The sequence below is a fragment of the Lissotriton helveticus genome, chromosome 5_1 (genome assembly GCF_964261635.1).
Source record: "Lissotriton helveticus chromosome 5_1, aLisHel1.1, whole genome shotgun sequence".
In the NCBI taxonomy this organism is placed as follows: domain Eukaryota; kingdom Metazoa; phylum Chordata; class Amphibia; order Caudata; family Salamandridae; genus Lissotriton; species Lissotriton helveticus.
In genome coordinates, this window is record NC_136065.1 from 2135314646 (window position 1) to 2135328357 (window position 13712).

The 13712-nt window shown below is 44.3% G+C and overlaps 1 protein-coding gene across 1 annotated transcript in view; it reads right to left on the minus strand.

Annotated features, from left to right (window-relative positions):
* The window catches only part of USP20 (ubiquitin specific peptidase 20), a 352979-nt gene that overhangs the window by 46141 nt on the left and 293126 nt on the right, over positions 1–13712 (minus strand). The window contains exons 19-22 of the mRNA XM_078646239.1: positions 8228–8397; positions 8024–8105; positions 7551–7659; positions 1371–1473 (exon numbers count right to left, since the gene is read on the minus strand). Coding sequence (XP_078502365.1) covers positions 1371–1473; positions 7551–7659; positions 8024–8105; positions 8228–8397 — 464 coding nt within the window. The remainder of the gene's footprint in view (positions 1–1370; positions 1474–7550; positions 7660–8023; positions 8106–8227; positions 8398–13712) is intronic.

Genomic DNA, 13712 nt, shown 5'->3' on the forward strand with positions numbered 1-13712 from the left:
GCAAATCTGCTTCACCAATTCACCCATATCGTATTGCCTTTGGACAACGGGTGTGGATATCTGGTGGCAACGTTTGGGCATTTTGTGTTTAAATGTGTGGCGAAGAGATCTATCTCTGGATGTCCCCACATTTGGAAAAACGGTTGGAGGACTTGTGGATGAAGTTCCCACTTGTAGATCTGTTGTGTCTAACGATTTCACAGATCTGCCATCTGATTTTATATTCCTGGAAGATGTTGGGCTAAAAGGAATATGTTTTGAGGAGTTGCCCATCTCCATATGCTCTGTGCTAGTTGACAGAGCTTCAGAGAGTGCACCCCCCCTTGTTTTTGTAGGTAATACATCGCTGTTATATTGTCCGTTCGGACTAAAACTGCTTTGTTTGATATGTGTTTCTGGAATGCTTTTAATTCTAGAAATATTGCTAGCAACTCCAAGTGATTGATGTGGTGTCCTGCTGCCTTGTATGGTGTGATGTAGTAGATGAGCTCCCCAGCCGGTGAGCGATGCGTCTGCTGTTAGCACAATCTGTGGAACCGGCTCTAGGAACGGTCGCCCTCTGGAAAGGATTTTGGTGTTCCACCACTGCAGAGTGCGATGAGTGCGGACGTCCACCAACAGCAGATCTGTTAACTGACCTTGAGCCTGGTTCCACTGACGTGCCAAACATTCCTGTAAGGGGCGCATCTGGAGTCTTGCGGGAGGTTCTATGAATATGCAAGAGGCCATCATCCCTATTAGCTGCATAAATACTCGAGTTGGTAGCGAGTGTTGAAGTTGGAACTCTGTTATAAGGGCTTGCATGCTCGCTATCCTGGCTGGATTGGGATATGCAAGGCCTTGATTGACTGCCAGGTCACTCTTGAAATAGAAAGTAAAAAAGTAGGGAGTGAGAGAAAGTCACTTACTGTTAAGGAAGATACAGAATCAAACAAACATGAGGCGGGGCCCCGCCCAGCCTCTTCACGCGGATGATGGGTAAATGTAGGCCCGCCCTTGGCCCAAGCTTCACCCACACATGTCCCGCACAGCGGGACCTAAGGCAGCACATTGTAGCGCGAGTGGACTCTGCACCCTCAGACACACACTGGCTCCTGTGACAGCCAGTCCCTTTTGCAGGCAAAGAAACTCCCCACTACTAGGACAATTTTGAGATCCAGTCTGGCACCTGGGGAATCGAAAAGCTGAATAATTTATGGTCAGAAGCATCCATCAGAATAGTTGTTTGCATGAGTGCTGGTTTGGCTTACATACTGTAATGAGCAGTAACTTGATGGGAGTAGTTAGGGTGCAATAGTCACAGTCATCCACTGGGATCTTCTGTATGTAGATAAGAGTCCTTCAAGACATAATTTGAATCTCCAACTCACCATTATCCTTGCCTTTCACAAACGCTTCCCATTCCCTGAACCACTGCATGCCGATACAATAGATGACACTGGGAGATTCCTCTGCTTGGAACGCCTTGTTCAACTGCAAACAACAGAAAATGGCAGTTCAGCATAAAGGGATACTACTAGAAAGAGGTTAAGGATGTGCAAATAGCTGTGTTATACAAGCTGCCTCGACAACCACAATCATCAGTGAACCAAACGTAGCACTGGCCCAACCAGTCAAACACAATCGTACATAGCGTAAGCTTCAAAATAAGCAAAAATAACAGAACAGCTAGTAGATGCCAAGGACACAAAAAGATACTTACCCATAACTATACTTCTCCAGCTCTGCTATTCTTAGCTTAACGTGCTTGAATTATTCCTCAGCAGACAATGTTAATAAATATAAATTTAGCACTGCATTATGTGTAGCCTATCCACCTCATTATATGGCCAAACAGGAAGTCAATAGGATGAAGAGGCTATGAACTCCACTCCCCCAAGAGGCATCCATAGATCAGATTTTCATAACAAAAACGATAAAGGTAGGTGACGAGCATCAATGGAAGGGGAGCAGGAAGGGTTGCAAAATAATCTTTGAAAGATACCGACGCAGGAGCAGTGAAGTAGCAGGTAAGTACATTTTTTGATCACTGGATCTTTCATAGATTCATATGACTGAATTAAGGCTAAAGAGCGGTTACAAACGCTACTGAATAAGGCATAATCAAAACTCACCATATCTGAAATGGTTTCAAGCACCTGCAGCCCTAGACATATTTCAGATCTTGCCTGGATGAGGACCTGTATGTTGTTAAGTAACTGCTTTGGTCATTGCCGGTGCAAGAAATAACTCTTCTTCACTTTCTAGTAAGCCTGGGACTAAGAGTAACAAAAGCCTGATTTAATGGTCTCCGTGGTCATGAAAACTGAGGTACGAGGGGGCAAGTTAAGCTTTCAAACTTCCTTAATCAAGGGTTGTGGACTTGGAAACTGGAAGTTTGGAATCTGAGATGGGGCGGACGCGTCTACCTCAGAGTGGACCCTGGTTGCTGAGGCTCTCAATCACGGATGTTTACTGCCCAGTCTGAGATGCAGTGTTCTTGCACCAGGTGATGTATTGAGTTTTGGTTTTGCCATTGTGATGTTTGGCCAGTGGCTTTGATCATTTGAGGTGTTTTCTTTGTGATGTAGGAGTGAGTTGAGGTGCACATCCAAAGTAATCACCTGATGTGTGTGTGTGTGTGTGTGTGTGTGTATGTGTGTGTGTATATATATATATATATATATATATATATATATATATCTGTCTGATCTCTTGCAGGATGTCCAGTATATTTGCTGGAGTCTTATTTCATATTATTTGCTGCTTGTTTATTAATCAGTATTATTCATGCATTTGGATTATTGCTTGTGTATTTGAATCGTGTGCATTTGACATCTGGGAAAGCCTTTCTGTTAGAGAGCATTGTGCAAGATAAAACCCCAAGCCTTGTTCTAAAGAGAGAGTCCTTGCATTTTGTAAAATAAAACCCTTTTCTAAAGCTGCTGTGTTAAAGTTTTTGGCTGCGCCGGGTGTTGGGCTACTGTGTGGAAGATTCTGTGTTATCTGATAGGCGCAATCAAAACAGTGGGACAGCAAGTGGTGGAGTGTGCTGTTCAATAGAAACCGAGTACAGCCTTGGCAGAGGTCATAGTGGTGCCGACTCAGTCAAAGAGCACAATAGACATCTTGTCCTCCGATATCGATGGAGTCTGCATCGGCTTTGATGCTCTGGGAAGCGATGTGGAGCTGGAGGCAGAGTCGGCGCAGGAGCCGAAATAGTCGAAAAAACTCCTAGGGCAGGGATAACAATATGTGAGTGTAAATTCCTAGGCAGCTAGGTTATTGATAAACAAGTGACTTAAAATGACAGCGAAAGGGAAATAGGATCCATATAAAAACAATCACAGTTTTATATAAAAACAATCAAGGTTTTAATGAACATAGTTAAAAATCATATAGAATACTGCACATCAGAACCTATATGATAAAAATACATCAAATTAAAAATACATTCAAATAATACATGTAGTTATTCATAAAATAAAACCACATTGAGAAAAAACTCCGTGGAGTCCATTTCGCCACTGAATTTGAATACCTAAGATACTGTGAAAAGAATTTTGTTTATCATATAGTTTCTGATGTGCAGTATTCTATATGATTTTTAACTATGTTCATTAAAACCTTGATTGTTTTTATATAAAACTGGGATTGTTTTTATATGGTTCCTATTTCCCCTTTCGCTGTCATTTTAAGTCACTTGTTTTTCAATAACCTAACTGCGTAGGAATTTACACTCACATACCGAGGCCAAACCCACCAGCAATATCCCAGATGGAAGACTTATCGGCTCCTCAAGGCCGGCAATCATGCCAGAGGGATTCGGAAAGGATCTGAAGAGTCAGAGCATGGCCCAGAGAAACTGTTGAATATGCCTTGGTATAGAAGATGGCCCGGATACTCTGATTGTACGGGGACAATTTGCGGAATATGCTCTGCAGTCAACTGCCTTCTGGAGCGATATGTAGAGGTATGGTGACACCATTGCAACTTATTAGAATTCCTAGAGTGGCAGGAGTCCCTCAATTTACCCAGAGATTTGAAGCATGAAGGAACAGACGTCAGCGCAAGTGAGTGGCACCTACATAAGCACCATGTGTCATTCTCGGAGCGGAATAGAGTAAGTGTAGAGCCACATGGAGCCACCAACTAGTTAGTGTGCAGAGGTACTGCTGAAAAAGTTTCCAGATCCAGTTTGGAGCTTGGGGAATATTCAAGTGTTGATGCATCTGCTGTTAGGAGTGTCTATCGGAACAAAGATACTTTTGCAAGAGAAAATCCAAGTCAACATTGACAAAAAGTTCCACTTCCAGAGGAAGGCGCTCCTCTGATAACAGACAGTGATGATCTAATAACACCTCCCCACACCTCAGTTTTCCACTTTAAAGGGAGCGATATCTGTGTATCTGGCAGAATGGACTATAATCATGAGATAAAAGGGGGCTAAATACTGTATCTCACGGATGCTTTTATGTTTAAAGTCCACTCCAAAATCATCAGATACCAATCCTAAGGAAAGAACCATCGATCCTATTAAGAAAACTGTTTTGCCATCCTGTCTAAAGTCGGCTCCCAGCATGTTCGCAAAATGTATGGTGGTGGTAGTAGTAGCTTACCTGCAGAGAAAATACATTTTTTTTATACTTACCTGGACAAATAGCTAACAAAAGCTCACAGTCAGACAAAAGTAAACAAGGATTTTGTACAATCTTTGGAGCTGCTGCATAGGCGACGTCTCCAGATCATCCATCAAACACTGGTCTAAAGATGATGGACATCCTCCTGTGGTGGAGAGAGTCTCATCTATCCGGGACAAATGCTACCTGCTGGGGAATATCAGCCAGGCAAATCTCCTCCTTTCTGGGCTCTATGGCATACTGTGTTTACACTGTCCCAAAATCAAGGCTGCATTTGAGACCCCTGCAACAATGCCTAGAGGACCAATGGTGTCAGAAGAACAAATGGGAGGGCGAACTGATCATAACCTTTTCAACGAAACAATTTCAAGCATGGCGGTGCAAGAGGCTAGAGTTACTCAAAGGAGTTCATTTACAAAATGAGCTACTGTTGAAAGTGGCAGTGGATGTTTCCCTTTCAGGACAGGGAGCCCATTCAGAGGCAGTGGATAGCCAAGCAAGCCTCATACCATATACATGTTCTGGAGCTCCACCGAGCCTCCAGGCTTTTCTACCATCCCTGCAGAAGATATCAATAATCTGAATTCAAAGAGACAATACCACGACCAGGCATTACCCGAATAGGCAAACAGCCACCATATTGAGACATCTTTCGATGGAAGCAGAAACAATCTGGCGCTGGTCCCTGGCCAGGAACCCTACGCTAATAATGGCGCACATTTCAAGGACAATGAAGCAGCAAGCAGATTTTCTCAGTCGCTATAGGAAGAGACTCATGAGTGGGTTTTGGACAACAAAGTCGTAAACCGCACCTTGAAAGAGAAGGGGATCAACGTCCATAGACCTCTCCACAACAGCAAAAAATAGAAAAATGCCAAGACTTCTCATCTAATCTATCAGAAACAAAATTTCAGGAATTACCCTTTTGATCAGTTGGTCAAGATAATTTCTTTAACCTTTTCTTTCGATTGCACTTGTTCATTCAGTAATACTGAAACTGTGGCGATCGGCAGCAAAAAATGATTGGCCATGGCCGTCGTGGTAACCAGACCTTCTATAGATGTCCAGGAAACCACACGGGAACTGCTGTGCAAGCCAGATCTGCTGACCAGGCTTCAGTGGCAAGTTTATCATCTAACTTTTATATAAGTGAACTTAACTGCATGGCTCCTGAATTCAGACAGTATGGTCATTTACATCGTTCACCAGATCTTAGATTAAGTTAAACATCCCTTTACTAAAAAATATTACTCCATGAAATGGAAAAGACTCTGTAAATGGTGTCCAAATAATGGACATAACCCAATCACGTTAGGAGGATGTTGTTTTACATGACTTGCTTCATTTAGCCCAAGGCACGCATCAATTCACATCAATAAAAGTTAATCTGGACAATATTACAGCCTATAGACAGTTGTCAAAGCAAGAGCCATGTTTTAAATCTCCATGGTTAAATGCTTTTTGGAGTTCTTAAGAAAGTTTCCTCCCATCAGATCTCCTCCTTCGTAGGAGTCCTACTACCAAAAGTGATTGACTCTCCCTTCGAGTCAGTACACAAAGCTACATTGCAGCATCTCTATTGGAAAGCAGCTTTCCCAATTGCCATCACGCCTGTGAGGTGAAAGCTTTATTGGCAGTACTGCCTTGCACTTTTTTCCACGAGAATAGGGAGATAATGATAACGCATTCTTCATTCCTTCCAAAAGTAATTTCTGACTTTCCCGTTAATCAAACTATTTCTCTGCTCATTTTTTTTCCAAATCCACCCACGACAGCAGAAGGTGCATTCCATTGACTAGATATTCAAAGCGTTGTTTGCTTTTATCTTGACAAAACATCCAAACAATCTACTGCAAGATTGTGTAGTAGCTTGCATCATTTTAAGCTATCAACTAGCAAACAAACCCCTTCCAGGGAAGCCTAAGGTTCACTCAACCAGAGGGCAGAAAGCTGCTACCACAGCTTTGAGTAGAAATAAACAAATTATTGACATCTGCAAGGCAGGAAAATGGAAGTCTGGTCATGCATTCACAAGCGGCTAGTGCTTCGAAGCAGGCTCATGCTAGAATGGGTCAAGCAACCCTGATAAATCTCTTTAAACAGAGAAATTATGTTTTTAGAGTTTGCTTCTTGCATCCAAGCTTGATATCTTTCGGTTTCTTTCCGATGCCCAATAGCAACTTTCTGGTGGATAAAAACAGCTTGCTACATTACTCTAAGATTTGTGATGGTCAGTGTATCAGAAATGTAGATATTACCAGGGCCTTGCCTCATGAAAAAGCCGTAGAAAAGATTAAATTCATGACAACTACTTGGAGGTTTTGGTGAAGTGGACAATGGCTGATATGGAAGCGCACGTAGTTGCTGACTTATGACACACCAATCAATACCAAAGCGGAGTAATGATCGCCTCACTGCGCAATTCTCTTTCTGATACTGGATAAGAGGGTGTAAGTGGTTCTAGATATGTAAAAAGTGTTCCCTCGTTAGATAGATCAGAAGCCTCAAAACATCCAAAGAACACTCCTACATTTGCAATTTTCAGCTCTGGGCAGCGCTCTCGCCAAACGGACCTCAAGAGTGGAACAAGTGCTGCAAGCACACTTGGTGTCTTATCCGACTGGGTACTAGTGGAGGAAAGGAATGTAGAGGCTGAGAAAGAGCTCCTTTTAGAGTCCTCAAGTGAGCATTTCAAGGTGTGACCTGCACGTGTTCACCAGGAGTTCATGGGAACATATGGACTTTCTGGGAATGTGTGTGTGTACTCACATGCAATAGGTCGGTGTGCATATGAGGTAATGGGTCAATGTGCCCTTGTATGGTGCATTTCTAAGATTCAGAGAGTGCGCTTGGATGCAAATGTTAAGACGTATGCAACAACACCTTGCAATCATCAGGTAATCGTGCCTTTCACGTATAGCTCACACTCACCTTGATGAAGGTGTCGATCTCTAACTTCCTGCGCTTTGCCAGGGCCTCGATTTCTACTTGGCAAATGGAGCAAACGTACAGGTGGTTCACAGCTGGGCCTCCTCCAAACCTAGGGTGGAAGGCAGAAAGAAATATAAAAGCTATTCACAGAGGGAAATAAATGTGGATGCACTCATCAGAAAAGGCGCATGTTCGGGAAAAGGAGGTAGTCTATGAAAGGCAAGGAATTGGAAGGTACGAAAAGAGAGGTTGGAAGGAAATGGAAGACAGCCAGGAGAGAAAAAGAATGGGAAAAAAAACCAATGGTGGTAGGCGAAGGAAAAGAGAAGAAAAGAATATTGAAGAAGAGACTGTGGAAATAAGTGAACAGTGTTAGACCTAGCGTACAGGATAAGCATTATGGAGAAGTGACGATGCACTGAGGGTTGATGTGAATGGGAGTGGTGGATGACCGGTGAGCGGGAAGGTCCTACCTGTTGTACAGATATTCCCACACATTTTGTGGTAGAATCACCACAAGATCATCAATGTAGTGATATTTATTGGGTGGTATTCCTGAAACAAAAGAAACATTTTAAATCCAACATCAGCCTTGATAAATTTGCAATCCCTCCCCACCCAACTCTTCAGGTATTCACACCTTCACACTGCATTCTCCCTCACTGCCCACCCCTCACCTCCATGGGAGCACAGGAATGAGCGATTAGTAATAGGCCCTGGCTCTGTGAACGTGTTGAACTTGTTGAGCCACTCGCGGGAAATGTAGAATTGGAGCAAGCTGGACTCTTTCATGGCAGCCAGAGACACAACATTCTGCCGCTCCCGCATGGCCTCCTCGCTGCTTTTCCTGCGTAGAAAGAGATGTCGGTGAATGTATCCGCTCATTCCACCACATAGCACTCAGACATCCATTTTGAGCCAGCTCACCAAGTAAGCCTTCACACCACGGCATGCACAAGACTTCCCAGTTTGGTACCAACACGTCATTCACATTAATGTACGCCACATAAACCCATCCTTGGGGAGTGCTCAAGGTGACTGTCCATATACAACAGAAAAGGCACAACCTTCACTCATAGACAGCCCAACTCTGCATGAAAATCTCGATGTTCACAGCATCATTTGACTTAAAAGTTGCCTGGGAGAACCTTAGGGAGATCTGGTTTAGGACCCATGATGCAGGGGTATATCTGGGCTAGTTATGCAAGTCAAGTCCCTAAAGTAATAATAAATGGTGAGAAAATAAATGCTCTCTTTAATCTTGACAGGGATACGAGGCAGGGCTGTCCTCTTCCCCAATGCTGGTAAAAGATCTGACGGACTTTGGAGGTTGATAGGATACCTGCTGGGGGTGTAACACATGAACTCCACCTATTCTCAGACATCTTATGAAAACTAAGAAGCACAGAATTGTTGATTCCAGCAGTGCTATGGGGTGATTACAGTACTGAAGATAAACCTTGATCAATCAAAGATGCTGGTGGATGGTCTCCATCAGCTCTACGCAGCTGTACATACTGAAAGAGTTTCTTACCTTCATTAACAATATTTCGGGTAGATGCTCTATTTACAGGCAGATTGATCAGCTATTGAAAATCACCTGGAGTGCCACTGGATTCAGAAACGTCCATAGCTCTCCGGCGCGGTTAGGGAGTGCTGGCTCAATCTAAGCTCCGAAAGCGACTCAGTAGTAGCACCGAGCTCGGCGCAACTCTGTCATTTTAACACCCACTTTTATGCTACACATCGAGTTAGAGACGGGGATTCTCAATGATTTGCAGAGTGCAGTGCAGCAATCTAAATTGGAGCTTTTTACATTCGGCCTATGATCAACCTTCAAAAAGGGGAGGTATGTAGACACGAATATGCTGCAGAGAGATGGTTACCATAGGTACCAACTTTTTCCTTTGATGGTTACTTCTACCTGTAGATTCCTCGTGTGGTGAGCAGATTCCAAAGAATTATGTCCCAAGGTGCTGGGTCTGAAAGAATGGCCAGATAAAGAAATCTTGGAGCACCAAATGAGCAAAATGGCCATCTGTTTTCACTTCTAATTGCAAATAGTAATATTTGGTGAAAGTGTGAAGGGATGCCATATTACTGCCCAAAAGACCTCAGTTATGGGAACACTCAAAGTGAATGCCGATCAATGCCGAAGTGGAAGGCTTTGCCTTGGTGGAATGGGGCTCACTCAGATTTACTCTGGTGATTATTTTTAGCAAGTACATAGTAAATATTGATGCATCCTCTTCTGGACTGCTTTGTCTTTCTTGCTGCCCCTGTAGCCCATACATCCACACCAGGTCCTCGTGCTTGTCTGAAGGTGTCTTGTCCATCCTAAACTACTGCGGCAAAGTGGCCCTTCAGGAGTTTGGATACGTTTGGAACCACCAACTGTGCTATGTCCCAGAGGCATGTGTGTATCTAGCAGCAAATATACGATGCATAGAAAGCAGAGTCAGGCTGCTGAATGAAAGGGCCTATTTCCCAAGTGCCTCCAACTTTGTTGCCCCTCTATCCAGAAGGTCCAATGGGAAGGAACCTGGGTTTATACAGCTACGCTCTCTAGGGAAGGATATATCTCTATAGCACCAGGCATTGAGCCTGATTACTGCTGGGTCGACTTGGGCTTCTCCCATGTCAATGTCACCAGATCCAAAAATGCCCGCCATGTAAGGTAGCAAGGCTCAAATGTGGTAGTAGAGGGTTTGAGGACCTCTGTGAGGATTCTGGATTTTGTTTCCACCAGCGGGAAAGTGCTCTAGGATATCCGCAACCTTCGATAACATCGAGAGGAAAAATATTCCACCTAGGTATTTGCTGGACTAGGTCAGGCATCACTAGTGGTACAGAGTCAGATCCAAGGATCTCGTGCATCTCTGTGGTAACAGTGATATGAGCGGTTACCTTGCTGCTCTCTGAACCTCTCTTCCTCAACTATTCGTTGAACCGCTCGCCTAGAGTTCAGATGGAGGGCCTGAGCCTTAGGGTCAGCAGGGGTTAGCAGAGGCAGTGCTGTGGGTGACGAGATCAGAGTCTGCAGCACAGAAGAGATCACCTGTGAAGATTTAGGGCCTGGAAGTTCCCGGGTGGTGTTGGCAACATTCCAAATGGAGCAGAGGGGATGAATAGTGCAGAGGGTGAACCCACCAGTGGGAGTCAGGAAAGAGCCCCAAAATGTTCCATGCGGCCCAGAGGTGCTCCAGAGGGACAGCTCCACGCCTATAGAGCTCCATCACTGAGTACATAAATCTGGGTCAGCGCCTGCAGCCAGAAGCTCAGATTAGGACGGAGATGGCACTGAGAAAGGCTCCGGTGGCTGAGGGGTCAGGATGGGTCCTGCTGTTAGTGGTGGTGCCAGGAGCTCTGCTGGTAGAGGTTCCTCCGTCCTCCTTGTGAGGAATTTCAACCAGCTCTGGCTCAGATGACTGCGCCACAGGAGGCAGAGACCATTGAGGGACCATCCCTTTGGATGCAGATAGCCTCTTAGGCGAAGAATCCCCATGACCCTTCTTCTTGTGTTTGCTGAGTTTTCCCCCAACAACTTAGCAGAGGAAGAGACCTGTAACGGGAGCAGCACCAGCACCTGCCCTTGTCACGTGTGGGCCAGGATGAGCTTATCCTCACATTCCTTAACGGCTTTAGGGTTTATGAGTCACTCTTGTAGCGCGACGCTGAGTTGTACCACAACACCAAATAGCAGAGGCACACTTCAATAGAGTCCGAAATGGACTTATGCTTATTACAATGCCTACAGGGTTTGATACCAGACTTCCAAGGTGTAGACATTCCAAGCACTGTTCTCGAAATTTGGACAGACTGTAACTGATCTGCTTTTCACAAAAAGGACAGATCATGCAGACAAATCACCCTTGGAACAAAATACAACACTTACAAGACTTATCCAGGGTAGGATAATTAGATTTTGCACATTACTTGCCAGGAGTGGAACAATTTCCGACAACACGCGCGGCTAGGAGGGAATTTACCATCCTCTCTATGACAGAAAACGTGTCTGGAAATATACAAACACAACCTCCTACGACAAGATATATTTTTGCACATCACTTGCCAGGAGTGGAACAACTTCCTACGACACAATACCTGCCAGGAGGGAAATTACCCATCCTCCTACAACAGAATACGTGCCAGGATGTATAAACACACAACCTCCTACGACAAGCAAAAGACAAATTGGTATAATTGGGATATATTTATTAGTAAATAACACCACATGGTAAGCCAAAATGCATCTATCATAGCAGACTCTAACATATCAATAGAACGATTGAAACACAATCAAGGCAAACATATATGTAAAAATATATGTATGTAAATGTATGGAACCTGAAAATAAAGTTATAGCAAGCAAGAACAGTAGGAAAATTAGAGATTAGTGGAACACCTCACCAACTGTCTGTTCATCCTGTTTCCACTTCGCCAGAGGGGAGTCCGATTCTCTGGCCGAACCAGGAGACAGTAGTGACACTATACACCCCACCGCCACAGCTGCACGTCTGTCCTGTGATGAACTTCCACCGAACAGAACCCAGACACCTCCTTTAGTACCACTGGAAACATAAGCCGAAGCTCCTGGTGAGCCTCACCCCCTTTTCCCATCAGAGTCTGTACCACTCCACCCCAAGGCCGCAGCTTCAACTGGCCAGGCGTCTGTTATGGCTTCAGAGCAGAGAGAGCACATTCCTCTGACAAGAACCAGTTCTCTCTAGTCAGTAAAGTGCGAAAAAAATGTGAAATGTAAAACATGGCCTCCTCACCTAGAGAGGCTCAGAAAATGGAGACAGCTTAGAAAATGGAGTCACTCAAGCCTAAGCCTCTGTTTACGCAAAATTAATATGCAAGATGACATGAGAGCATGTCAAAGCCAATAGCAAGCATTGCCGTTAAGCAAGATAAGATCGGAAACAGAAAGGGACATTATCAAGCCCTACTTCGTAGCTTATTCTTACTAGGCAGGCCTACACATCATTATATTATGTTATAATATGCTAAATAAGATTGAGATGGTGATGAGCGACGGTCATTATCAGGCTATTTATCCACATAAATGGCACATTCATTACACAGACTCACAAAGAAGCTACAAGGAGAGAGAGAGAGCTCTGAATCAACATCCAGGAGAGTGGGAAAAAAGAAACGGATGCTGGAGCACCGGGATGGGTTGCTTATGGCTCTAGTGATGTCAACATGGCATTGCTTCCAACAAGGAGATGGAGCTAGTATGTCTCCCACTGCTGGAGAGCTATGAAAGTTTGTGAATCCAGTGTCACACCTGAGAGTATTCAACAGGTAGGGAATCTATAGGCAGAAAAACCATCAGAAAATCCAGATTTATATCGAGCCATTATTTCAAAGGGCAGAGGGATACTGCCAAACAGAGAGGTTTTTTGGCATGATAAAGCGAATCATTAGAAGATTACAAAAAAAGACTTATTTTTGAGAGCGCCTGGAAGGTCATGCTACTTACATACTGCACCACTCTTTGTGGTAGATATTCTATCTATCTGCAGGTTCCTCACCTTTTGAAAAGTCGCCAGGTGTCAGACTGAATCCAGAAGCTTTTTTCAGCAGTACCTAGGCATGCTGGTAGATGGAGCCATGCGTCGCCGCACATACGCTGTCCTGCTCCAGAAAGCACATGTGGAGCCTATACAGGAGTCACTCCCCTGCACAGACGCCAGTTGTTTATGAAGCTGTCTGCACGCCCAGATGCAGAGCCCCAAGAGCACATTGGTTGTGACCGCTGGGCAGATTCCTAGACTTGGGATATTATTAATGTTTAGAGTCCAAATCCAAGAACAGGGAGGATGGGAAGGTTGGTGAGGAATCTATGGTTAGACAGAATCTCTTCATGAAAGAGCATTACTGAAGGTAAGTAACTTATGCTTCTGATAGGAGACCTATAACAGCAGATCCCTCACCTTTTAAATAGATGTCACAGCAGTACCTATATGGGGGCAGGTCTGTGAATGCACTCAAACCAGAAAGGACTTTTAGGAGTGAGAGAGCGAAATATACGGCTCCCCAGACGTTAGTACTTTCTAAACTTGTGGAGTGACGCAAGGTAGCTGCCTGGCAGATGCCCAGGACAGAAACTCTGTGTGCCAATATAGTGGTAGCATCTTTGGCCCTGGTGGAATG